Source organism: Myotis myotis, unplaced genomic scaffold (assembly GCF_014108235.1).
Source record: "Myotis myotis isolate mMyoMyo1 unplaced genomic scaffold, mMyoMyo1.p scaffold_m19_p_3, whole genome shotgun sequence".
NCBI lineage: Eukaryota > Metazoa > Chordata > Mammalia > Chiroptera > Vespertilionidae > Myotis > Myotis myotis.
Genome location: NW_023416335.1, coordinates 167,198,436 through 167,223,754, shown reverse-complemented (window position 1 = coordinate 167,223,754; position 25,319 = coordinate 167,198,436). Strand labels below are relative to the sequence as shown.

The 25,319-nt window shown below is 38.3% G+C and overlaps 1 protein-coding gene across 5 annotated transcripts in view; it reads left to right on the top strand.

Moving 5' to 3' along the window:
• ARID2 (AT-rich interaction domain 2) overlaps nt 1–25,319 on the top strand; it is a 200,395-nt gene that overhangs the window by 165,707 nt on the left and 9,369 nt on the right. For all 5 annotated transcript variants that reach the window (XM_036299796.1, XM_036299795.1, XM_036299797.1 and 2 more), the window contains 4 exons: nt 15,817–15,955; nt 16,043–16,128; nt 20,284–20,407; nt 20,495–20,586. In XM_036299796.1, the coding sequence (XP_036155689.1) occupies nt 15,817–15,955; nt 16,043–16,128; nt 20,284–20,407; nt 20,495–20,586 (441 nt within the window). The remainder of the gene's footprint in view (nt 1–15,816; nt 15,956–16,042; nt 16,129–20,283; nt 20,408–20,494; nt 20,587–25,319) is intronic.

The window sequence follows — 25,319 nt, the reverse complement described above, 5'->3', positions numbered from 1 at the left end:
TGAGTTAGGAAATGTTCACTCCATGATTTTCTGTTAGGATTAAGAGAACTAGAGGCCCAATGCATGAAATTCGGGCAAGGGGCTTTGACCACTGTGACTTTGTCTGGAAGGTCGTCCGGAAGGACGTCTGGCTATCTGGTCTAATTAGCATATTATGCTTTCATTATTATAGACATAGATAGATTATTATAATTTCCTCCTTAAATGTTTGGTAGAAGTCACCAGTAAAATCATCTTGTCCTGGTGCTTTCTTTTTTAGAAGGTTATTAATCAATGTTACATTTACTTTAACAGTCATAGGCTTATTCAGATGATCTATTTCTCCTTGTGTGAGTTTTGGCAGATTGTGTCTTTTTGAGAATTGGTCTATCATCTAAGTTACCATATTTGTGGCATAGAGTTATTCATAATGTTCCTTTATTATCTCTTAATGTTGTGGGCTTAATAGCAAGAGCTACTCATATTAAAATTTGTGACTTTCCCCCTTTTTTTTTTCCTTGGATAAGCTGACTAGAGTTTTATCTATTTTATTGATCTTTTCATAGATCCAGCTTTTGATCTGGTTGATATTTTTTTCTATTGCTTCCCTGTTGTCATTTAATTGATTTCTGCTCTAACTTTTATTATTACCGTTTGCTTTGAGCTTATATTGCTCTTCTTTCTCTAGTTTCTTAAGGTGGAAGCTTAAGTTATTGATTTTAGGTATTTTCTAATGCATGTATTTAATGCTATAACTTTCCCTCTAGATACTGCTTTACCTGTATTCCACAAATTTTTATAAATTGTATTTTCATTTTCACTTAGTTAAAAATATTTTAGAAGTGTGCTGCATAATCTCCAAATATTTTGGGATATTCCAGCTATTTTATTGTTAGTGATGTCTAGTTTAATTCCATTGTGATCTAAGTGCATACTTTATATGATTTTTATTCTTTTAAATTTGTTAAGGTGTGTTTTGCATTCAGGAATGTGGTCTATCTTGGTGAATGTTCCAAGTGGGCATGAGAAGATTGTATTTTCTGCTGTTGTTGAAGTATTATATAAATGTCAGCTGGATTCAATTGATTCATGGTGCTATTCAGTTCATCTCTATCTTTACAGATTTTCTGCCTGGTGGATCTGTCACTTACTGATAGAGTTTTCTGTATTAATATTTCTTTATTTGTCCTTGCAGTTCTATCAGATTTTGACTCATATTTTGATGCTTTGTGTTGGGAGCATATACCTTAAGAATTGTATGTCTTTGTGAAGAATTGACCTCTTTATCATTATGTAGTATTCCTCTTTATCCCTCATAATATCCTTACTCGGAATTCTGCTTTGTAATTAATATAATAACTCCCAGCTTTCTTTTGATTAGTGTTAGCATGGTATATCTTTCACCATCCCTTTAATTTTAATCTGTCTTTATATTTAACCACACATAGTTGGCTGTTTTTATTATCCACTCATATTTAAAATGATTATCGATACAGTTGCATGAATATCATATATTTAAATGTCTATTTCACTTGTTTTTTGCCTCCTTTGTCTTCCCATGTTATTCTGCATTCTTTGTTTTTAAGTATTTTATGTTTTAATTTTCTCTGTTGGCATATCAATTTTACTTTTTTAAAAGATTTTTTATGGTTGTTATAGAATTTGAAATATGTATTTACAGCTAATGTAAGTCTACTTACAAACATCAGTGTCCCTTCATGGGTGGTGCAGGTATTCTTACTCCTTCCCTTATGCCATTGCTGTCATTTATTTCTTCAAAAGCTATAATCACCAAATATATTGTTGCTATTATTTTGAAACTTGACTTACTAGATCAGTTAAGAGTAAGGAAAATAAAATATTTTCTTTTAAATCCATTTATTCCTTCTCTGACACCCTTAAGGCAAGTCTACTGTGCAAATGCCCTCAGTTTTTGTTTGTCTCGGAAAGTCTTTATTATTCTTTCACTTTTGAAAACTAATTCCATGGACACAAACTTCTAGGTTGGTGGATGTTTTTCTTTCAACACTTTAAATATTTCACTCTACTCTTCTTGCTTGCAGGGTTCTCAAGAGACATCAGTATAATGTTACCCTTTCTCTTCTATCAGTAAGGTGTGTTTTTCCTCTGGTTTCTTTCAAGATATTTTGTCTTTGATTTTCAGCAGTTTTAATATGATGTGCCTAGGTCTAGTGTGTGTGTGTGTGTGTGTGTGTGTGTGTGTGTGTTAACATTTGTCATATTTAGTGTTCTCGGAGTTTCCTAGTTCTGTGATTTAGTTAGTGTATCATTACTTTTTGGAAAATTATCAGCCATTCTTCAACTACTGCTTCTGTTTTTTCTCTCTTTCTCCCTTTCCATTATTTGTATATTGCACTTTTTGTAATTGTCTCACAGTTCTTGGATATTCTGTCTCCCACCGCCCCTTCTTTTTTCTCTTTGTTCTTCAGTTTGGGAAGTTTCTAATTGACATATCTTTAAGTTTACCAGTTCTATCTTTGGCCATGTTCAGTCTACTTATGATCCCATCAAGGTATTCTTTATTTCTGTTATAGTTTTTTTTATTCCTGGCATTTCCTTTTGATTCTTAGTGTCTCCATATCTCTGCCTATATTAGCCTTCTCTTGCAGATTGTCACTTTTCCATTAGAGCTTTAGCATTTTGGTCATAATTATTTTAATACTTACTTTTAATTCCAAAATCTCTGCCATACCTGTGTCTGGTTCTGATGTTTGCCTTGTCTCTTCAGACTCTTGGTTTGTTTGTTTTTTTGTTATTGTGTTGTTTGTTTGTTTTACATTTAACTTGCCTTACACGTTTTTGTTGAAAGCTAGAAATGTTGTATCAGTTAATAGGAACTGAGGTGAATTGACCTTCAGTGTGAGGATCTATGTTTATCTGGCTAGAGTTTGCTGTGTTTAATGTTTGCTGTGACTGTAAGTGTCAGAGGCTTCAGTTTCCTTTAGTATTTTGGTGTGTGTGTTTTTTTGGTGTGTGTGTGGGTGTGTGGGTGTGTGTGTGTGTTGCCCTCCCTTGTTGTCTTTGGGATTCTTTAGAAACTTCTTTTTAAATAGAGTATGTATCTTACAGGTCTCTCCATTGTAACCCACTGTTATATTGGAGACCTATTGATGTGGTGATAAGGGATTGGGAAGGGAAAGCATTATATAATCTTATGATTAAGTCACACTGTTTTAGTGGCCGTGATTCTAAGGGCTGTGACTTTGAGAAGAGTTTCTTAGCTTTTTGTTCCTCTCCTCCTCTGCCCCCTCTGACATTCAGAGTTATAAGGGAGCTGGAGTTAACTAGTTGCTCTTCCCCTAGGTCAGATAAGGTTCTAATAAAGAAGTTTTCTTGGAGGGCAGACCTGTATTAAGGAGAAAAGAACACTCTGGACATGTATTTTAATGATTATTTTCTCCCTCCCCCTGCCGGAAATGCTAGGGAGTTTTTCTTCAGTCTTCACAATGAAAACCTTGTAGGGTTCCTTGAAGTAAAACTCAAAAAAGTATGGCTTCTCTGCAGAGAGTGACCCACCAGGAGTTTTTAGTTTTCAAGACAGTCCATACTAGGCCTCCATCAATTCATCAATTACTGTTTAATATTTTCAAAATTTTTAAAGAATATTTTATTGATTTTTAGAAAGAGAAGAAGGGACAGGGAGAGAGAGAGAGAGAGAGAGAGAGAGAGAGAGAGAGAGAGAGAGAGAGAGAGAGAGAGAGAAATATCGCTGTGAGAACACATTGATCATTTGCCTCATGCACACCTCCTACCAGTGATTGAGTCCACAACCTGGGCATGTGCCCTTGACCGGGAATCAAACCGGCACTGGACAACATTTCTGGTGCACAGGAGGACACTCAACCAACGGGGCCACACTGGCTGGGTGCAGGAAATTTTTATTTTCATGTGGATACTCTTGAACTTTTCCAATTTCTTTAAATGAACATGTTTGTTGTGTGGGGTGTGGGGTAGGTTATTGATGGAAGGATAGTAGTAAGAAATTGTTTTAGATACTAATACGCAATAGTGGCATCCCACCTCATCTCTTTTTCTCCCACTCCAGCCCAAAAGAATCCATAAAATTCTGAAAACTCAACATCTGTTTTGCATTGAAATTATATTTAAACTAGAGGCCCAGTGCACAAAATTCGTGCACTGGGGTTGGTGGTGGTGGTGGTGGTGGTGGTGGAGGTGGTGTGTGTGTGTGTGTGTGTGGTGGGGTGGTGGTGGTGTCCCTCAGCCCAGATGGTGAGAGGGTGCAGGCCAGGCCGAGGGACCTCACCAGTGCACGATAGGGCCTGGGGAGGGACCGTGGGAGGGCTCCAGAGAGTGCCCAGCCTGTCTCGCTCAGTCCCGATTGGCCAGACCCCAGCAGCAAGCTAACCTACCAGTCGGAGCATCTGCCCCCTGTTGGTCAGTGCACATCATAGGGACTGGTCAACCAGTTGTCTGTTCTCTGGTGGTCAGTGCACATCATAGTGAGCGGTTGAGTGGCCTTAGCATATTGTTAGCATATTACGGTTTGATTGGTTGAATGGCTAACCAGATGACCAGACACTTAGCATATTAGGCTTTTATTATATACGATGTTTTAAATTCAGATATTTTATTTAATGGATTTGGAAATCTTTATTTGTTTCCACTCTTATGATCATTGCAACCAGCTTCATTTATTATATTAGAACTTCACTTTGCACCATTTTGAATGGTTTGTAATCACTTTAGTATTTAGATAAATAGAAAGAAAATAGACTTAGGATGAGGGTAAAGGTAAGTAAGAGGGAAATAATAGACTCTTGTGTTGGGCAGGCAAAGTAATAAGTACTTTAAAATCCCTGTTGTCTTAATCATATGCACAGAGTTGTATATATTTAGTAATTAAAATGGACTTAAAGAAATATAAACTTTATTCTTTTTTTCTTGTGTCTGATAAATTCATTAATTTTGTTTATTATAAATAAACTTGATTAATTTAATATATTGGAAAATCATTTAGAAGTAGCTGTCATTTGGACTAGTGACTACTAGTAGTACATTTGGGTTTTGATTTATGTGTATAAACAGCTTTACCTTTTTAATCTAATAACACTTCGGTAAAAATTGTAAAAACTCAATAAAAAGTGCCTTTTTGTGACAATTGTTAGTTTATATAGCACAACTCCAGTCTGTTTATTTCATACTATTAAAGAAGCATTGTGATTACAGTAGGTCCTGTCTTGTCCACAGGGAATATGTTCCAAGACTCCCAGTGGATGCCTGAAACTACAGATAGTATCAAACCCTATATACCGGTACACTATGTTTTTGCTTTTACATGCATATCTATAATGAAGTTTAACTTAAAAATTAGGCAAAGCCCTGACCGGTTTGGCTCAATGGATAGAGTGTTGGCCTGCAGACTGAAGGGTCCCAGGTTCAATTCCAGTCAAGGTCATGCTGTACTTTGTTTGCAGGCTCCTTCCTGGCCTGGGCTCTGGTTGGGGCTCGTGCAGGGGGCAATCAATTGATGTGTTTCTCTCACATCAATGTTTCTCTCTGTCTTTTCCTCTCTCTTCCACTCTCCCTAAAAATCAATGGAAAAATATCCCCGGGTGAGGATTAAAAAAAAAATTAGGCACAATCTGACCAGTGTGGTTCAGTTGGTTGGAACATTGTTCCATACACCAAAAGGTGGCAGGTTCAATCCTGGTCAGGGCACATACATACCCAGGTTGCTGGTCCAGTGCGAATGAGATCCATGTTTCTCTTTCCCAATTATAGCAATATACTGTAATAAAAGTTATATGACTGTAGTCTCTCTCAAATATATTATTGTTCTGACTTACCCTTCTTGTGATGTTTTAAGATGGTAGGATGTTAAACTTATTCCTGAATTTGCATAACCATCCCTTACTTGCAGTTGCAGTAAATAGCTTGCTGTCAGTTGTTTCCGGGATCACTTGCTGAAGTCTTGTTCAATGCTTTCTGATGCAATACATTGCTGTCGATTGGAACATATTTTTTGTTCATGTCTTCTACCCACAGATTTAAAGCCCTTTCTATCTTAACTAAGCACTTTTCACATGCGGTAGCTGTTACTTTTTCAGTTTGAGGTTCAACGGCAAAACTAGCAGGATTTTTTTTTCTCCCTCACAATTACATGGATAGAAGATTCATTCTTACCATGGATCTTAGCAATCTCAGCATACATCTTTTTCCTTAATAAAGTTGGGAACTTTCACCTTTTTGAAGGAACCACTTTGTGGTTTCTCTTTAGAATAGCTGAATTTTTAGCATTGCTACTCTTATGCTTTGGAGCCATTATTAAGTAAAATAAGGATTACTTGAACTCAAGCACTGCAATGCTATGACAATCTGATAACTTTGAGACAGCTGCTAAGTGACTAATTGGCAGGGAGTGTATAGGGCATGGATACACTGGACAAAGGGATGATTCATGTCTGGGTAGGAAGGAGCGGGATGGCACGAGATTTCATGATACTACTCAGAATGGCGTGACCATAGGAAGCTGAAATTGTGAAAAGTGAAATCATTGATAAGGAGGGGACAATGGTACTGAAAATTAAAAGAAATTCCAAAACTAAAAATGTGCTTAGTAATGTTACTTTTACCTGAAACATTTTTTGTATTACATTCCCATGATTTGTTTATTTTATAACTAGAGGTTTGTACCTTTTGACTCCCTTTACTCATTTGCCCAGACCTCGATCCCCACCTCTGACAACCACTAATCTGTTCTCTTTATCTGGGTGATTGGGGTTTTGCTTTGAGAGGGTTTTTTGTTTTTTATTTTTTTTAGATTCCATATATCAGTGAGGTCATACAATATTTTTCTTTGGCTGACTTATTTCAATTAGCATTAATGACCTCATGGCCCATCCAAATGGCAACATTTTATTCTTTTTTTATTGCTGAAGATTATTCCATTGTCTATATGTACCACATTTTCTTTATCCATTCATCTATTGATGGACACTTAGGTTGTTTCCAAATCTTGGCTATTGTAAATAATGCTACAGTGAATATAGGGGTACATACAACTTTTGAGTTAATATTTTTGTTTTGTTTTGATAAATAACCAAGAGTGGAATTGCTGGATTATATGATCTGCTTTTATTTTTAATTTTTTGAGGAAACTCCATACTGTGTTTCACAGTGGCTGCACCAATCTACATTCCGCTAGCAGTACATGAGGATTCCTACTTTTCCCCATCCTTGACAATACTTGTTATTTCTTATCTTTTTTTAAAAAAAGTTTTTATTGATTATTTTTATAGAGAGAGGAAAGGAGCGGGAGAGAGAGATAGAAACATCAATGAGAGAAAATCATTGATTGGCTGCCTCCCGCATGCACCCTACTAGGGATTGAGTGAAACCCAGGCATGTGCCCCACTGGGAATCAAACTGGCAACCTCTTGGTGCTTGGGTAGATGCTCAACCAACTGAGCCACACTGGCCAAGCTATTTCTTGTCTTTTTGATAAAACCATTCTAACAGGTATGAGGTGGTATCTCATTGTTTTGTTTTTTTAAATTGTTTTATTGCTTGAAGTATTACAAAGAGTATTACATATGTCTCCTTTTTTTCCTGCCCTTAACAATCATCCGGCCTCCCCTAACCCCCAGTGTCTTATGTCCATTAGTTATGCTTATATGCATGCATACAAGTCCTTTGGTTTGATCTCTTAACCTCCCCCCACCCCCCCGCCCCTTAATCCTCCCCAGGTTTCCCGCTGTTGTTTGACAATCTATTCGAGGCAGCTCTGCCCCTGTATCTATTTTTGTTCATAAGTTTATAATGGTCTTTATTATCCATGAGTGAGTGAGATCATGTGGTGTTTTCCTTCATTGACTGGCTTATTTCACTTAGCATAATGCCTTCCAGTTCCATCCATGCCGTTGCAAATGGTAAGAATTCCTTCTTTTTTTACAGCAGCATAGTATTCCATTGTGTAGATGTACCACCGTTTTTTAATCTATGCATCTACTGATGGGCACTTAGGCTGTTTCCAGATCTTAGCTATGGTGAATTGTGCTGCTATGAACATATGGGTGCATATATCCTTTCTGATTGGTGTTTCTGGTTTCTTGGGATATATTCCTAGAAGTGGGATCACAGAGTCAAATGGGAGTTCCATTTTTAGTTTTTTGAGGAAACTCCATACTGTCTTCCATAGTGGCTGCACCAGTCTGCATTCCCACCAGCATTGCACAAGTGTTCCTTTTTCTCCACATCCTCTCCAGCACTTGTCGTTTGTGGATTTGTTGATGATAGCCATTCTGACAGGTGTGAGATGGTACCTCATTGTTGTTTTGATTTGCATCTCTCGGGTGATTAGTGACTTTGAGCAAGTTTTCATATGTCACTTGGCTTTCTGAATGTCCTCTTTTGAAAGGTGTCTATTTAGGTCCTTTGCCCATTTGTTGATTGGATTGTTTATCTTCCTTTTGTTAAGTTTTATGAGTTCCCTATAAATTTTGGAGATAAGGCCCTTATCAGATATAACATTGGCAAATATGTTTTCCCACGCAGTGGATTTTCTCGTTGTTTTGTTGATGGTTTCTTTTGCTGTGCAGAAGCTTTTTATTTTGATGTAGTCCCATTTGTTTATTTTCTCTTTAGTTTCCAATGCCCTAGGAGCTGTATCGGTGAAGAAATTGCTTCGGCATATGTCTGAGATTTTATTGCCCTTGGATTCTTATAGTATTTTTATGGTTTCCCGTCGTACATTTAAGTCCTTTATTCATTTTGAGTTTATTTTTGTGTATGGTGTAAGTTGGTGGTCTAGTTTCATTTTCTTGCATGTATCCGTCCAATTTTCCCAACACCATTTATTGAAGAGACTATCTTGACTCCATCGTATGTTCTTGCCTCCTTTGTCAAATATTAATTGAGCATATTGGTTCGGGCCAATTTCTGGGCTTTCTATTCTATTCCATTGATCTATATGTCTGTTCTTGTGCCAATACCAGGCAGTTTTGAGAACAGTGGCTTTGTAAAACAGCTTGATATCTGGTATTGAGATCCCACCTACTTTGTTCTTTCTCAGGATCACTGCAGCTATTTGGGGTCTTTTTTTATTCCAGATGAATTTTTGGAGAGTTGGTTCTAGGCCTGTGAAATATGCCGTTGGTATTTTAATGGGAAGTGCGTTGAATTTATAGATTGCTTTGGGTAGTATGGACATTTTAATGATGTTGATTCTACCAATCCAAGAACATGGTATGTTCTTCCACCTGTTTATGCCTTCCTCTATCTCTTTTTTCAATGTCCTGTAGTTTTCTGAGTAGAGGTCTTTCACCTCCTTAGTTAAGTTTATTCCTAGGTAGCTTAATTTTTTGGTGCAGTGGTAAATGGGATTGTTTTTTTAGTCTCTCTTTCTGTAAGTTCACTATTGGTGTATAGAAATGCCATAGATTTCTTGGCGTTAATTTTGTATCCTGCTACATTGCCGAATTCATGTATTAAGTCTAATAGTTTTTTTATGGAGTCTTTAGGGTTTTTTATGTATAATATCATGTCATCTGCAAATAAGGACGGTTTTACTTCCTCTTTTCCAATTTGGATGCCTTTTATTTCTTCTTCTTTTTTTAAATATATTTTATTGATTTTTTACAGAGAGGAAGGGAGAGAGATAGAGAGCTAGAAACATCGATGAGAGAGAAACATCGATCAGCTGCCATCTGCACATCTCCTACTGGGGATGCGCCCACAACTGAGCTACATGCCCTTGACCGGAATTGAACCCGAAGCCCTTCAGTCCGCAGGCCAACGCTCTATCCACTGAGCCAAACCGGTTTCGGCTATTTCTTCTTCTTGTCTAATTGCAATGGCTAATACTTCCAGTACTGTATCGAACAGGAGTGGTGAGAGTGGCATCCCTGTCTTGTTCCTGTTCTTAGGGGAAATGGTGTTAGTTTTTGTCCATTGAGTATGATGTTGGCTGTGGATTTGTCATATATGGCTTTTATTATGTTGTGTGATCCTTCTATTCCCATCTTGCTGAGAATTTTTATCAAAAATGGGTGTTGGATTTTGTCAAATGCTTTTTCTGCATCAATTGATATGACCATGTGGTTTTTTTCTTTCAGTTTGTTTATGTGATGTATCACGTTTATTGATTTGCGGATATTGTACCATCCTTGCATCCCTGGGATAAATCCTAGTTGGTCATGGTGTATGATCTTTCTGATGTACTGCTGGATCCGGTTTGCTAAGATTTTGTTGAGGATTTTGGCATCTATGTTCATGAGGGATATTGGCCTGTAATTCTCTTTCATTGTGTTGTCTTTACCTGGTTTTGGTATTAGGGTGATGCTGGCTTCATAGGATGAGCTTGGAAGTGTTCCTTCCTCTTGAATTTTTTGTAGTAGTCTGAGGAGGATAGGTTTTAGTTCTTCCTTGAATGTTTGGTAAAACTCCCCTGTGAAGCCATCTGGTCCTGGGCTTTTGTTTGCTGGAAGCTTTTTGATGACTGCTTCAATTTCTTCCATAGTTATTGGCCTGTTGAGATTTTTAGATTCTTCCTGATTGAGTTTTGGAATGTTGTATTTTTCTAGGAATATGTCCATTTCCTCCAGGTTCTCGAATTTGTTGGAGTAGAGTTGTCTATAGTATTGTTTAACAATCATTTGTATTTCTGTGGGGTCTGTTGTTATTTCACCTCTATCATTTCTGATTCTGTTTATTTGGGTCCTCTCTCTTTGCTTCTTTGTGAGCCTGGCTGGAGGTTCATCAATCTTGTTTATCCTTTCAAAGAACCAGCTCTTGGTTTCATTGATTTTATGTATTGTTTTTTTGGTCTCTGTGTCATTTATTTCTGCTCTAATCTTTATTATCTCCCTCCTTCTGCTCACTCTGGGCTTTTCTTGTTGCTCTCTTTCTAATTCTTTGAGTTGTAGAGTTAGATGATTTACTATCATTTTTTCTTGTTTTTTGAGATAGGCCTGTAGAGCTATAAACTTCCCTCTCAGGGTTGCTTTCATTGTGTCCCATAGGTTTTGGATTGTTGTGTTTTCATTGTCATTAGTTTCCAGGTTGTTTTTAATTTCTTCTTTGATCTCATTGGTAACCCAATCAATATTTAATAACATGCATTTCCGCTTCCAAGTGTTTGAGTATTTTGGGTTGTTTTTATTGTAGTTTATTTCTAATATTATGCCCTTGTGGCCTGAGAAGATGCTTGGTATGATTTCAATCTTCTTGAATTTGGGGAGACTTTGTTTGGGACCCAATATGTGGTCTATTTTTGAATATGTCCCATGCGCCCCTGAGAAGAATGTATATTCCGTGTCTTTGGGGTGAAGTGTTCTGAAGATGTCAATTAATTCCATCTGATCTAGTGAGTCATTTAGGATTGCTGTTTCTTTGCTGATTGTTTGTCTAGAGGATTTATCCAGTGATGTCAGTGGTGTATTAAAGTCCCCTACTATGATTGTATTGTTGTCGATCTCTCCTTTGATATCTTCCAGGATTTTTTTTATGTATTTGCGTGCTTCTGAATTGGGTGCGTATATGTTTATCAGGGTTATATCTTCTTATTGTATTGATCCCTTTAGTGTTATGAGGTGGCCTTCCTTATCTCTTGTTATGGCCTTCACTTTGAGGTTTATTTTGTCTGATATAAGTATTGCTACCCCACCTTTTTTTTTCATTTCCATTTGCCTGAAAGATATTTTTCCATCCCTTCACTTTCAGTCTGTATGAGTTCCTTCTTCTGAGGTGGGTTTCTTGTAGACAGCAAATGTATGGGTCATGTTTTTTTATCCGTGTAGCCACTCGATGTCTTTTGGTTGGAGCATTTAGTCCGTTTACGTTTAAAGTTATTATTGAAAGGTACTTGTTTGTATCCATTTCTTTTTTTGTGTAGCTGTTTTCTTTCTGAGCTTTTAATTTCTTCTTTTTACACCAGTCCCTTTAGCATTTCTTGCATTGCTGGCTTGGTGGTGATAAACTCCCTTAGCATTTTTTTTGTCTGTGAAGCTTCTTATTTCCCCTTCAGTTTTGAATGATAGCCTTGCTGGATAGAGTATTCTTGGATTCAGTCCTTTGCTTTGCATCACTTTGTAAATTTCTGTCCATTCTTTTCTGGCCTGATGTGTTTCTGTTGAGAAATCATTTGATAATCTAATGGGAGATCCCCTGAATGTAACTTTCTGTCTCTCTCTTGCAGCCTGTAAGATTCTCTCTTTGTCCTGAACATTTGCCATGGTAATTATGATGTGTCTTGGTGTGGGTCTTTTCGGGTTCACCTTGTTTGGGACTCTCTGTGCTTGTGTGATTTTTTTTCTTCCCCACCTCTGGGAAGTTTTCTGATATTATTTCTTCAAATAGGTTTTCTAACCCTTGTTCCTCTTTCTGTTGTTCTGGCACCCCTATTATTCATATGTTGTTTCGTTTCATGTTGTCCCATAGCTCCCTAGGCTCTCTTCCTGTCTTTTAATTTTTTTCTGCAATTGCTGTTCAGTTTGGGTGTGTTTTGTTTCCCTGTCTTCTAATTCAGTAATTCGGTCCTCTGCTTCTCCTAGTCTACTGTTGAAACTTTCAATGGTGTTTTTTATTGCAGCTATATCACCCTTCATTTCTTCTTGTTTCTTACACAATTTATTGATTTTTTTCATCTGTTTCTTCTTGCTTCTTGCATAAGTTGTTGATTTTTTCTTCCATCTGGTTTATGCACTCTAGAACCCTTAATCTGAATTCTTTTTCTGTCATGTTGCATGCCTCTGTATCATTAGCTGTTTTTCTGGCGAGTCCTCCTTTTCTTTCCTTTGGGGGTTTCTTTGTCTACCCATGTTTTATCGTACTGCCATATCTAGATGTTGAGTCGTTCAGTGGCTGCTCCTTGGTGGCAGTGGCTCTTCAGGCTGCGGTTGTTCCTTGGGCGGTTGTGGTAGCAGCTGCTCCTCAGTTGGTAGCAGCTCCTCTGGTGGGTGCTGTTCACAGTTGTGGTGGTGCCTCTGGCTCGTGGGGGGAGGCTTCACACACAGCTGCTGTTCCTCAGACAGAGGATATGGTGATCAGGAGGCTGCTGTTTCTTGGATGGGGGCGCACTACTCAAGCAACTGCTACCCCTTAGAATTGTTACTTTTAATCTCTTAAGTAACCTCAGGGCAAGGTGTTTTCCAATAGGGTGTGTCAACTGTCTTCCCCCCAGGCAAGGCAGATGTCTATCTCCCCAGGCAAGACAGATGTCTATGTGGCTGTGTGAGGGAATGACTGAGCCGAGGAGACTTGGGGTGTCTGCCAGAGCACAAGGTGGGTGGCTCCACAGGGAATGTTTGTGCCTTGGCCCTTTAAGAGGGTGCCTGAACTTTCAGCTGCCACTCCCTGGCAGACAGCTCCCCACTGCTTTTCACAGCTTGATGTTATGTGGATACCCTCCTCAGCTTGGTGCTCTCTGCTGGGGTGCCCAGCTCCGGGATTAGATCCCAGAATTCTCAGTGGCACCTCCCCCCCTCCACCACTGGCTGAGATATCTCTCTGGGACTTCAGTTCCCCTCTGTGGGTCACGTCTCTGCCCCTCCTACAGTCTCTATGCCGGCTCCACCTTTGGTCCTGGGGTATCAGGGTTCTCTCCTGTGAGTTTTCCACTGATTATTCAGGAAGCCCTCTCGTATTTCAGTTGTAATTCCAGCTTGTTCCTGGGAACATGACCATGCAGCATCCTCCTACTCTGCCACCATTTTTAATCTCTCTCATTGTTTTATTTTTTTTAATTTACATTTCCCTGATGATTTGTGATGTTGGACATCTTTTCATATACCTGCTGGCCATGTGTATGTCTTCTTTAGGAAAATTTCTATAAGGATTCTGTGCCCATTTTTAAAATTGGATTGTTTGATTTTCTGCTATTGAATTGATATGAGATCTCTACATATTTTGGATATTAACCTTTTATCAGATTTATAATTTTCCGAATATTTTCATTCAGCAGATTGCCTTTTCATTTTGTTGTTCCTTTTGCTGTGTAGTTTTTAATGTGATATAGTCCCACTTGTTTATTTTTGCTCTTGTTGCCTTTGATTTGGTATCAAGGAGCTTTCCATCTATGTTCTCTTCTCAGAGTTTTATGGTTTCAGGTCTTACATTCAAGTCTTTAATCAATTTTGAGTTAATTTTGTTAATTTTTGTGTATGGTGTAAGATTGTTGTCCTGTTTCATTAATTTGTATGGGCTATCCAGTTTTTCCTTCACCATTTATTAAAGAGACTATCCTTTTCCTATTGTATATTCTTGGCTCATTTGTTGTAATTAATTGATAATACATAGGTTTATTTCTGGACCTTTTGTTCTGTTTCATTGATCTATATTTCTCTTTTTATGCCAATACCATACTGTTGAATTCCTATAGCTTTTTTATTTATAGTTTGAAATCAGGGAGCATGATGCCTCTGCTTTTGTTGTTCTTTCTCAAGATTGCTTTGACTCTTTGGAGTCTTTTGTGGTTCCATACAAATTTTAGTATTGTTTGTTCTATTTCTGTGAATAATGCCATTGGAATTTAACAGGGGTTATATTGAATTTGTAGATTGCTTTGGGTACTGTGGACATTTTAATAATACTAATTTTCCAACCCATGATAGTTTCACAATAAACTTTTGGTAGGTATTTATATAAATGAATATGAATGATATGAAATATGTAATCTTCATATTAATTTTTGACGTTGTCTTTTATAATTCAGTATTTACTCTTGTTTAAAATTTATTTTAATATGTCAGTTATTTCCTAAAGTTATTTACTAGATTAAAATATTGTATAGATACTGTACATCAAAAATTGGTTCAAATATATACATGTTTATTAGCCCTAGCTGGTTTGGCTCTGTGCTTAGAACATTGGCTGGAGGACTGAAGGGTCGCGGGTTTGATTCAGATCAAGGGCACTTACCTCAGTGCAGGCTTGATCCCTGCCCGTCCCCTCCCCTCCTCTCTAAAAATGAAAGGAAAAAAATATCCTTGGGTGAGGATTAATTAAAAAGAACACACACACAAAAAAAAATAGGAACCATTGCAATGAAATTTCTCTATTTATAATGTGTGTGTGCGTGTGTGTGTGTGTTTATATGACATTAAAAAAATTAAATCCTAAGGGAGCTCTGCCATAAACTTTAAAGATATGGATTGTGCAAATATTTGAGTTACTACTTAGTAATTGAAGCCTTTCAATGTATTCTTTGCTGTTTGCATCCCAGTATTCTCTCTCATTGCTATGTGTTCTAATTAATGAGAGAAATAGTATCTGACGTGCTTCACGTTTGTATACTTGGCCACTTATTCACTCAGACACTTGTATCGTTAAGCCTCAGGGTATATGAGTGAGTAGGGTATGATGTTGGAGAAATTCAAGACATGGACAAACATACAAAATGTGAGTTCAACTAAAAGATAGACCTACCAAGATGTTTAGCACTTAGATTGTTAAATTAAATATGCTAGAGTTTATTATATGTAAATGTTTGAGCAGCTTCTAAAAGTACAATGGAGTATGGTATTTGTATATAAAAGCATGTTCTATTGTGTTTTAAAATGATATTTCATTTACTTTCAAGAGATTCTTAGCTGACCTTCATTGAAGGTAGGGAATTAATGAAACATATTAAACTGAAAACAAATGACCAAAAGTGTTCATGGTAATGATTGAAACATGGACATATATGCAGAGAAATAGTTTCAAAATATTCTTTGAAATGAAATGAACTTGAAATTTGCTTGCACTATTTTTCTTAATATTTCTGTATATTGATCTGGAGCTTTTGTATTAAAAGAGCAAGTGTTCTGTTATAAAGACTATATTCAGTGTCAGAAAATTTGTTACTTTTATTTTTTGCAGGTGGTTTCAGACACCCTCACAGGTTTTCTACCATGCAGCGACTGAACATGGAGGAAAAGATGTATATCCAGGGCAGTGTCTGTGGGAAGGTTGTGAGCCTTTTCAGCGACAAAGGTTTTCTTTTATTACCCACTTACAGGTACACTTTCTTAATACTGTTTGGTCAGTAACTCTTTTGCAGTAAAGGTTTTGATGCATATTCTTTTACTTCCTCTTTCTCAAAAAGGATAAGCACTGTTCAAAGGATGCCCTGCTTGCAGGATTAAAACAAGATGAACCAGGACAAGCAGGAAGTCAAAAACCTTCTACCAAGTAAGGAACATGAGTTTACTTCCTGTTGTATATACAGAAAGAAAAATCAGGAAAGTAGGCAAAACATATTAACAATGAAATTTAACTTTAGCATAGTAGGAAACTGGAAACCTGAGTTCTGGTCCAGCTCTGCCATTCACCAGCTATGTGACCCTATTCAAATTGCTTAGAGTATTTACTCTAAGCATCACTTTCATATTTATATGAGAAATATTTTGTAAACTGTAACTATATACAGGGGTGGACAAAAGTAGGTTTACAGTTGTTTGAATGAAAAATAATGCAATAATTAATAAATAATACAAGTATAAACTATCACATTCACAACTGTACACCTACTTTTTCCCACCCCTTTTTTTTATTCTTTGAGAGTAATTGAACATGTATTTGATAATGGCAAAGAGATTTCTTCTTACAATTCATATACTTGTAATGAATGTAGTGGAGTTCTAAGTTGCAGATTTCTGTAAGTTCCTTATTAGATTTATATAGTATCTCCTATTCTGTTTCTGAGGGCCTTAGTTGTAGATTCTGTAACCTGAATAATATTTTTAACTCTGAAAATGTGAAAATTAATTTGCCACCACTTACTAAGATACTGCAATATACTAGGCATTGTGCCAGACCTAGGGAATTCTAAGAATAAGACATAGTCTCTAACTTTAGAGCTGATATTCTAGAAAGAGAACTAGAAATATGGGAGTACAGAATCTGCTTACATACTTTATTCAGTTCTGTTAATGAGCATCTACTATGTGCTAGACACTAAGGTATAGAATGAGGTATACATGACCACAATACATTTTGCTGTTCTTAAGTGTCTGGAGATCCATCAGTGAGAGGTGTAGGTAATTCTTACTATATAGTATTAAAGTACTAAAATGAAGGTGCACAAGATACTATGAGAGCTCACCTAAACTAATCCAGGGAAGGCTTTCTGACAGAAAGTACCTCTAAACTGAGACCCAAAGAATAAGGAGTAAATAGTAGAAGGTCTCATAAGCTATAATCATGAGATTGAGTTTTATCCTACAGGCAATAGAAAGTCATTTTTCTGCCAAGTATCTTTTCCTATAATTTTCACTGTCTTTAATTTGTATATATTATGTAGCTTATAAGAATATGTTGGAATATGTTTGGTTTTGCTCAAGTTTGGAGGAAGAGATATTTGATGTGTTGATTACAATCAATCGAAAATCTTTGTCATCGTATATAATAAAAGCCTAATGTGCTAAGTGTCCAGTCGTCCTGTCAGATGTTCTACCAATCAAAGCGTAATATACTAATGAATGCTAAGGCCACTCACCGCTCGCTATGACGTGCACTGACCAGGGGGCAGGCAGCCTACCGGTCGACCAGTTGCTATGACATGCACTGACCACCAGGGGGCAGACACACTGACCAGTAGGTTAGCTTGCTGCTGGGGTCCAGCCAATTGGGATTGAGCAAGATGGGCCAGACACACCCTGGAGCCCTCCCACGACCCCTCCCCAGCTGGCCAACCTCCCACGTCCCTCCCTGGCCCCAGTCATGCACCAATGGAGTCCCTTGGCCTGGCCTGCATCCTCTCACAATCTGGGACTCCTCGGGGGATGTTGGAAAGCCGGTTTCGGCCCGACGGCGGAACGACCAGTCACTATGATGTGCACTGACCACCAGGGGGCAGACACTCAACACAGGAGCTGCCGCCTGGTGTCAGTGTGCTCCCACAGAGGGAGCGCCGCTCAGCCAGAAGCCGGGCTCATGGCTGGCGAGCGCAGTGGTGGTGGTGGGAGACTCTTCTTGCCTCCGTGGCAATCGGACATCCCCCGAGGGCTCCTGGACTGCAAGAGGGTGCAGGTCGGGCTGAAGGGCCCCCCCCCCCCCCCCACGCCCAAGTGCATGAATTTCATGTACTGGGCCTCTAGTTTACAAATAAAATCTAGTAACAGTAAATATGTAGATATTCTTTTCTTTTGACAACTATATGTAGTTATAAACTGGTTTACAATTCAAAGATTGCTTTTACATTAACTTAATATTCAGAATTAGTTTACTTATGTAAAAAAGTGCCAGAAATATCCCCACTTTACATATGTGAAACCTGAAGCATAGAGGGGCAAACTGAAATATTCAAAGTCATACAACTAGTTATTGTGCCAGAAATAGACAGATTTCCCCACATGCAAGTCAGTGCTCTTTACACCATGGCCTCGGCAGAATACAAAAGCTATTAATGCAATTTTCTGCTTGGCCAAGGAAATCTAGAGTCGCTTGAATCTAATTTTAGGTAAAATTCATTCCTTCAGTCTGAGTTTTAAAAAGGATGTTAGAATTATACTGGAAGGGTTGATTAGAGTTATTAAATAATGGTGGAAAATAAGATTATATAACAAATACTTTGAAGTATGGTGTTTAACATAATTTCATCCTATATAATAAAAGAAAAACATGCAAATTAACCGCCCCTCTGCTATGCTAAAGCCACGCCCACAAGCCAATCAGGAGTGAGTATGCAAATTAACCCACCTAAGATGGCAGCAGCCACAGAGCTGGAGTGAGCAGGAGGCTTGGGTTGCCCGGGTGATGGAGGAAGCCAAGCTTCCCGCCTGCCCTGGCTGGTCCTGGGCTCCACTCAAGGCTACAAAGTTCCAATTATAGAAGATAAATAAATCCCAGAAAGAAAAAAAGGAGAGGCTGGGAGCTTGGGTTGCCGGGGGGCATGGCCAGCCTGCAAACAGCCATCAGCCCCTCACCCAGGCTGGCCAGGTACCCCAGTGGGCAAACCCCACCCTGAAGGGGGTGTGGCTAGTCTGAAAACGGCCCTCAGCCCCTCACCCAGGCTGTCCAGGCACCCCAGCGGGACTCCCACCCTGATCTGGGATACCCTTCAGGGCAAAGCAGTAGTCCACCCGTGCACCAATCCACTATCCTATATAATAAAAGGGTAATATGCAAATTGACCTCAACAGCAGAATGACTGGTCACTATGACACAGCCAGAAGCCGGGCTCAGGGGGCAGACACTCAATGCAGGAGCTTCCCCCTGGTGGTCAGTGCGCTCCCACAGGGGAAGCTCTGCTCACCCACAAGCCAGGCTGACGGCTGCCAGTACAGCAGTGGTGGTGGGAGCCTCTCCTGCCTCCTCAGCAGCTCTAAGGATGTCTGACTGCAGCTTAGGCCTGCTTCCCGCTGGCAAGTGGACATCCCACGAGGGCTCCCGTGCTGCCAGAGGGATGTCTGACTGCCAGCTTAGGCCCTATCCCCCGGGGAGTAGACCTAAGCCAGAAGGTGGACATCCCCCGAGGGGTCCCAGACTGCGAGAGGGCACATGCTGGGCTGAGTACCCCCTCCCCCCCCCACCTGAGTGCACAAAGTTTTGTGCACCGGGCCTCTAGTATTATTATATTAGGTTACCTTTTTCTGGATCACCCATACCTATGTCAATACATTCTTGGGTAATATTATTTTAGTCTTGGTATTGTTTAGCCAAAATAATTTGCAGCTCAAATTGCAGACAATGTTTTTATTTGTTAACATCTTCACATTACATTCAATGATGTAAACTCCACAAACTTTGGTACTATGGTGTAATTTTAAATTAAATTTATTGGGGTAACCTTGGTTAATAACATTATATAAGTTTCAGGTGTACAACTTTATAATACATCGTCTGTATATTGCATTGTGTGCTCACTGCCCAAAAGTCACTCTCCTTCTATCACCATATATTTAAGCCCCCTCACCCTCTTCATCCTCCCCCTCTGAAAACAAACATACTGTTGTCTGTGTCTATAAGTTTGTTTTTTATTGTGTTTTTTTCCATTTGTTGCTTTCTGTTTCATATCCCACATATGAATACAATCATGGTTTTTGTCCTTTTCCATCTGACTTATGTTGTATTTATTTTTACTGTATGTTTACTAGCACAGTAACTTTAAAAATGGATTATGCTGGAACATCTATTGTTTGCTTTAAAATTGGTAAATTGGAAAATAAAACACTTGAAATTTCACCTGAAACTAAGAGCCCCTTTGCCTAGGCGACACAAAGAATAAATATTAATGCTGGGCCATGGGAGATTTTATTCATCCTGTATCCACCTGGAGTTGGCAGCTTGGTTATGGTCAGTCTGCAGCATCGTGTTAACAGTCTCTTTTTCTGTCTGACAATTTAGGCAGCCAGTTGTAGGGGGCACAAGCTCAACTCCTAGAGCACAAAAGGCCATTGTGAATCATCCCAGTGCTGCCCTTATGGCTCTAAGGAGAGGATCAAGAAACCTCGTCTTTCGAGATTTTACAGTAAGCAAGCCTTGAAAGCCTTTCCTGTAAAGGTGTGAGCACTGTGTGATTTAGATCTTTATTCTTTTCTTTTCCTTTCTTTTTAAGGATGAAAAAGAGGGACCAATAACTAAACACATCCGACTAACAGCTGCCTTAATATTAAAAAACATTGGTAAATATTCAGAATGTGGTCGCAGGTGAGTAATCTGTTTTCCATAGCCGAAATGAATTTAGATTATTTTACTTTTCTTATAAGGTAATGAAATTAGATATCTATATTTTATTCACTGTTTTTCTCAGGAACTTTGTATGTCAAAAAGCTTATGCCAAGGTCAGGCCATCGTGATCTCTTAAAAGCCAAAAAATAGAGAGAAGTTGAAACTACCAAAAGGCGTTCCTTTAACTTGTTTTATTATGTTAATTTTCTTGGTAGCCATAGACTTTAGAGTAAAAAGTATATCTGCTAAAGGGAAAACTTACGGAGGGAGGAATGAATTAATCATTTGAATTATGTGGGATTAGATTAAATTCAGTTTGTTAATTGGCATTTTAATGAAGCTATCAAAGTTAACATTTACTATGATATTGCTAAAGTGTTAAAAAAGTTACTTTCTAATGGACTTAACCAAGAGAAAACTCGGGATTTTGTAGGTCCTTGAACGATGAAATGTTCTCTTGATGCCTTTTGGACCTTGTCTCCCTTGAAACTTAACTGGCTTCTCTAGTATTCCTCCCATATCTCAAGCTACTTTATTGAAAAGTTGTCCTCTAAGGCATCTTGTCTTCCAGATAGTGAAGATAGTGACTTTCTAACTGAGTCTCTCTTCTCTCACATATATAGTCCCTAAATATATCTTTTTTATTATTATTATTATTATTATTAGTTAAGGTATTACAAATGTGTCCTCATCCCTCCCATTAACCCCCAACCTCCCCCCCACACACACACATTCATGCTCCCATCCCCCTGTTGTCCATGTCCATTGGTTTGGCTTATATACATGTATACAAGTCCTTCGGTTGATCTCTTCCCCTTACCCCTGCCCTCCCCTACTTTCCTTCTGGGGATTGATAGCCTGATTGCTGTTTCTCAGTCTTTGGGTCTGTCCCTTTTCATCAGTCTATGTTGTTCTCTATAATCCACAAATGAGTGAGATCATGTGGTATTTATCTTTCTCTGACTGGCTTATTTCACTTAGCACAATGCTCTCCAGTTCCATCCATGCTGTTGTAAAAGGCAAGAGTTCCTTTTTTTTTACCGCAGCATAGTATTCCATTGTGTATATGTACCACAGTTTTCTAATCCATTCATCCGCTGATGGGCACTTAGGCTGTTTCCAAATCTTAGCTATGGTGAATTGTGCTGCTATGAACATAGGGGTGCATATATCCTTTCTGATTGGCGTTTCTGGTTTCTTGGGATATATTCCTAGTAGTGGGATCGCAGACTGGTGCAGCCACTGTGGAGAACAGTATGGAGCTACCTCAGAAGACTAAAAATGGAACTCCCATTTGACCCAGTGATCCCACTACTAGGAATATATCCCTAAATATATCTTGATTCTACCTTAGTTCTCCTTCCTTCTCCTCATTTTGCCTTTTATGATATTTCTTGCAATAACCTTGCAACTGGATTTTCCAAACATAAAAACAATGAATTTACCAAAAAATTAACCAAAAAAAGCAATGAATTTGACTATATCAAATTTTAAAACTTTTATAAATTAAAGATGACTAAAACTCTTAGAGCTAAAGAACTTTTGCAATGACAAAAGTTACTATATTTAGTGTATCAAGTATTCTCAGATGAGTATGAAAAATTCTTAATATTCGAATTTTTAAAAAATAAAGCTTTTCAAAAGAAATATGAAGGTTTAGTAACCACATGAGAGCACCGGTGTCTTCCTGTTTAATTTATAACATGATTTCTTCCTACCTTTCTCACTGTTTTGCCCTCCCACTCTTCTTTTTGCTGCATAGCCTATGTTTAAGTTTCAGCCACACTAAATCACATGCAAATTCCTAATCATGCTAGACTTTCATGTTACACTTTTGTACATTTGTTCCAATGCTCATTGTTTATTACCCCTTGCCTGGACTACCCTTCTCCCTGTGATACCTGCCTATTAAATATCTGCAGACTCTTCATAATTCAACTTAGACATTAGCTTCTGTCTGCCACCTTTCTTATGCCGTGTTCCCCTTCCCCACCGAGTTTGTTGTTCTCTATTTTTATAACATTCTGTCTCACAACATTTAATATTACTTTGTAAATCATTTTGATATTACCTTTTTCTCTTACTGACCTCTGTTCTGACTTTCTCTGATTAATATCTGTAGCCTGAACACCTAGCACAATGCCCAATACATTACAGGTAATCTCTACTTCCTATTCATATTTAGGATTCAACTCAAGGTGACCTCTTCCTTTCCTGACATCTTTCTTACAAACCTACTCCTGGTAGGTACTCTCTACCACTGCACACATTGCTTGTTACCACCTGAGTTCTTTGAAAGCAGGGGTTGAACATTTATTTTGTGTGTGTATCCTTAGTGCCTAGCATACTGTTGGGAATGTAATAGTGATTCAATAAGTATTTGATTGATAGACAGATGGAAGAAAAGAAGTCTCACAAATTAACTTTTTCGTAGAATCTGTCTGAAATTTGTGTAGGCAATTAGAATTACAAAAGTAATTTTAAACTTTTTCTTAGGGCTTTTTCCTCACATTCTTTTTTTTTTTTTTTTTAATCTTTATTTGTTGAAAGTATTACATATGTCCCCTGTTTTCCCCCATTAACTTCTAGCCCGTCCTTTCCCCCAACCTCAGGCCTTCATCACCCTACTTTCTTTGTCCATGAGTGACACATACATGCATACAAGTTCTTTGGTTGATCTCTTTTACCCACCCTCCCTGTCTTCCCTCTGCAATTCGACAGTCTGTCCCATGCTTCTGTGTCTCTGGATCTATTTTGTTCATTAGATTCCTCACATGAGTGAGATCATGTGATACTTATCTTTCTGACTGGCTTATTTTGCTTAGCATAATGCTCTCCAGGTCCATCCAAGCTCTTACAAATGGTAAGAGGTCTTTCTTTTTTATAGCTGGGTAGTATTACATTGTGTAGATGTACCACAGGCTTTTAATCCACTCATCTGCTGATGGGCACTTGGGCTGTTTCCAAATCTTAGCTATTGTAAATTGTGCTGCTATGAACATAGGGGTGCATATATTCTTTTTAATTGGTGTTTCAGGATTCTTAGAATAAATTCCTAAGAGTGGGATCACTGGGTCAAATGGGAGTTCCATATTTAATTTTTTGAGGAAACTCCATAATACTGTTTTCCACAGTGGCTGCACCAGTTTGCATTACCACCAGCAGTGTACTTTGCCAATGATTCATCTGATAAGGGGGTTTATTTCCAAAATGTATAGGTAACTCATACAACTTAACAAAATGAAGGCAAGCAATCCAATTAAAAAATGGGCAAGGGACCTAAATAGACACTTCTCCAAAGTGGACATACAGAAAGCCAAGAGACATACGAAAAAATGCTTAAAGTCACTAATCATAAGAGATGCAAATCAAAACAACAATGAGTTATCACCTCACACCTGTCAGAATGGCTATCATCAACAAATCAACAAGTGTTGGCGAGGATGTGGAGAAAAGGGAACCCTAATACACGGCTGGTGGGAATGCAGACTTTCCTCAGATTCTTTTTGTTTTTAATGTGTTCCTATTAACTTTTAGAGAGAACTAGAGAGAGATAGAAACATCAGTGATAGAGAAACACTGATCGGCTCCTGCATGCCCCCCTAACTGCGGATCAAGCCCAAAACCCAGGCATGTGCCCTTACCAGGAGTCGAACCAGTGACTTGGTGCATGGATGCCACTGAGCGATACCAGCTGGGCCACATTACACATTCTTAAGCTTACAGCAATGACACTTTGGCTGGCTTGAATATAATTATTGGGCCAAAAGTTTTCATTTTACTGTTTTTATGCTGTTGTTGATTTTGTTATTTTATTTAACTCTGAACCTCCCAAATGTCTTCTGGCATCTTCAGTTTCTATTATCTTAATATGGCAGAAGCAAAAGAATTAACACAATCCACTAAATTCTTTCCATTTACCTTCCCAGTCCAGGTTGGAATCCCCATATAGAACATCTATACTGATGAGGAGTTTTGCTTGAGTTAAAATACTGAAAGAGAATCTGGCAAAACATATATATGTGGGGAAGAGAGTGTAGGAAATCAGATAGCTGCACAAGATAGTTCTCTGATGATACTTCTCGTCTCTGGTGAAATAAGTTACTGGTTGTGGTTTGTTTTTTTCTTAGACTAAAGCAAATTCTATTTGCAGTAAAAAAAAAAAAACCCTGCAGCACAAAAGGAAGATACATGGATATTTACCTTTATTCTTACAGTACATCATACTGAACAACATGAAATGTCAGTATTTTTAAAATTTGAAATTCAAAATGCTTGAATAGTTTAAGATGTTTAAATGCAGTTTATCTCCATTCTGATTAAGCATGAGCACTGGAGAATTGCAATGTATTTCTTTTCCTTTTGATGCATTTATTTTGTATCAGTGTAATACCGGGGTCTTATTTAAAAATCAAATGGTGCCCTAGCTGGTTTGGCTCAATGGATAGAGCGTCGGTCTGTGGACTGAAGGGTCCCAGGTTCGATTCCGGCCAAGGGCACATGCCTGGGTTGCAGGCTCGATCCCCAGTAGGGAGCATGCAGGAAGCACCCAATCAATGATTCTCATCATTGATGTTTCTATCTCTCTCTCCCTCTCCCTTCCTCTCTAAAATCAATAAAATATATTTTTTAAAAAATAAATAAAAATCAAATGGTACTTTTCTATACACTAATAATGAATGGTTCAAAAAATAAATTGAGAACAATTCCAT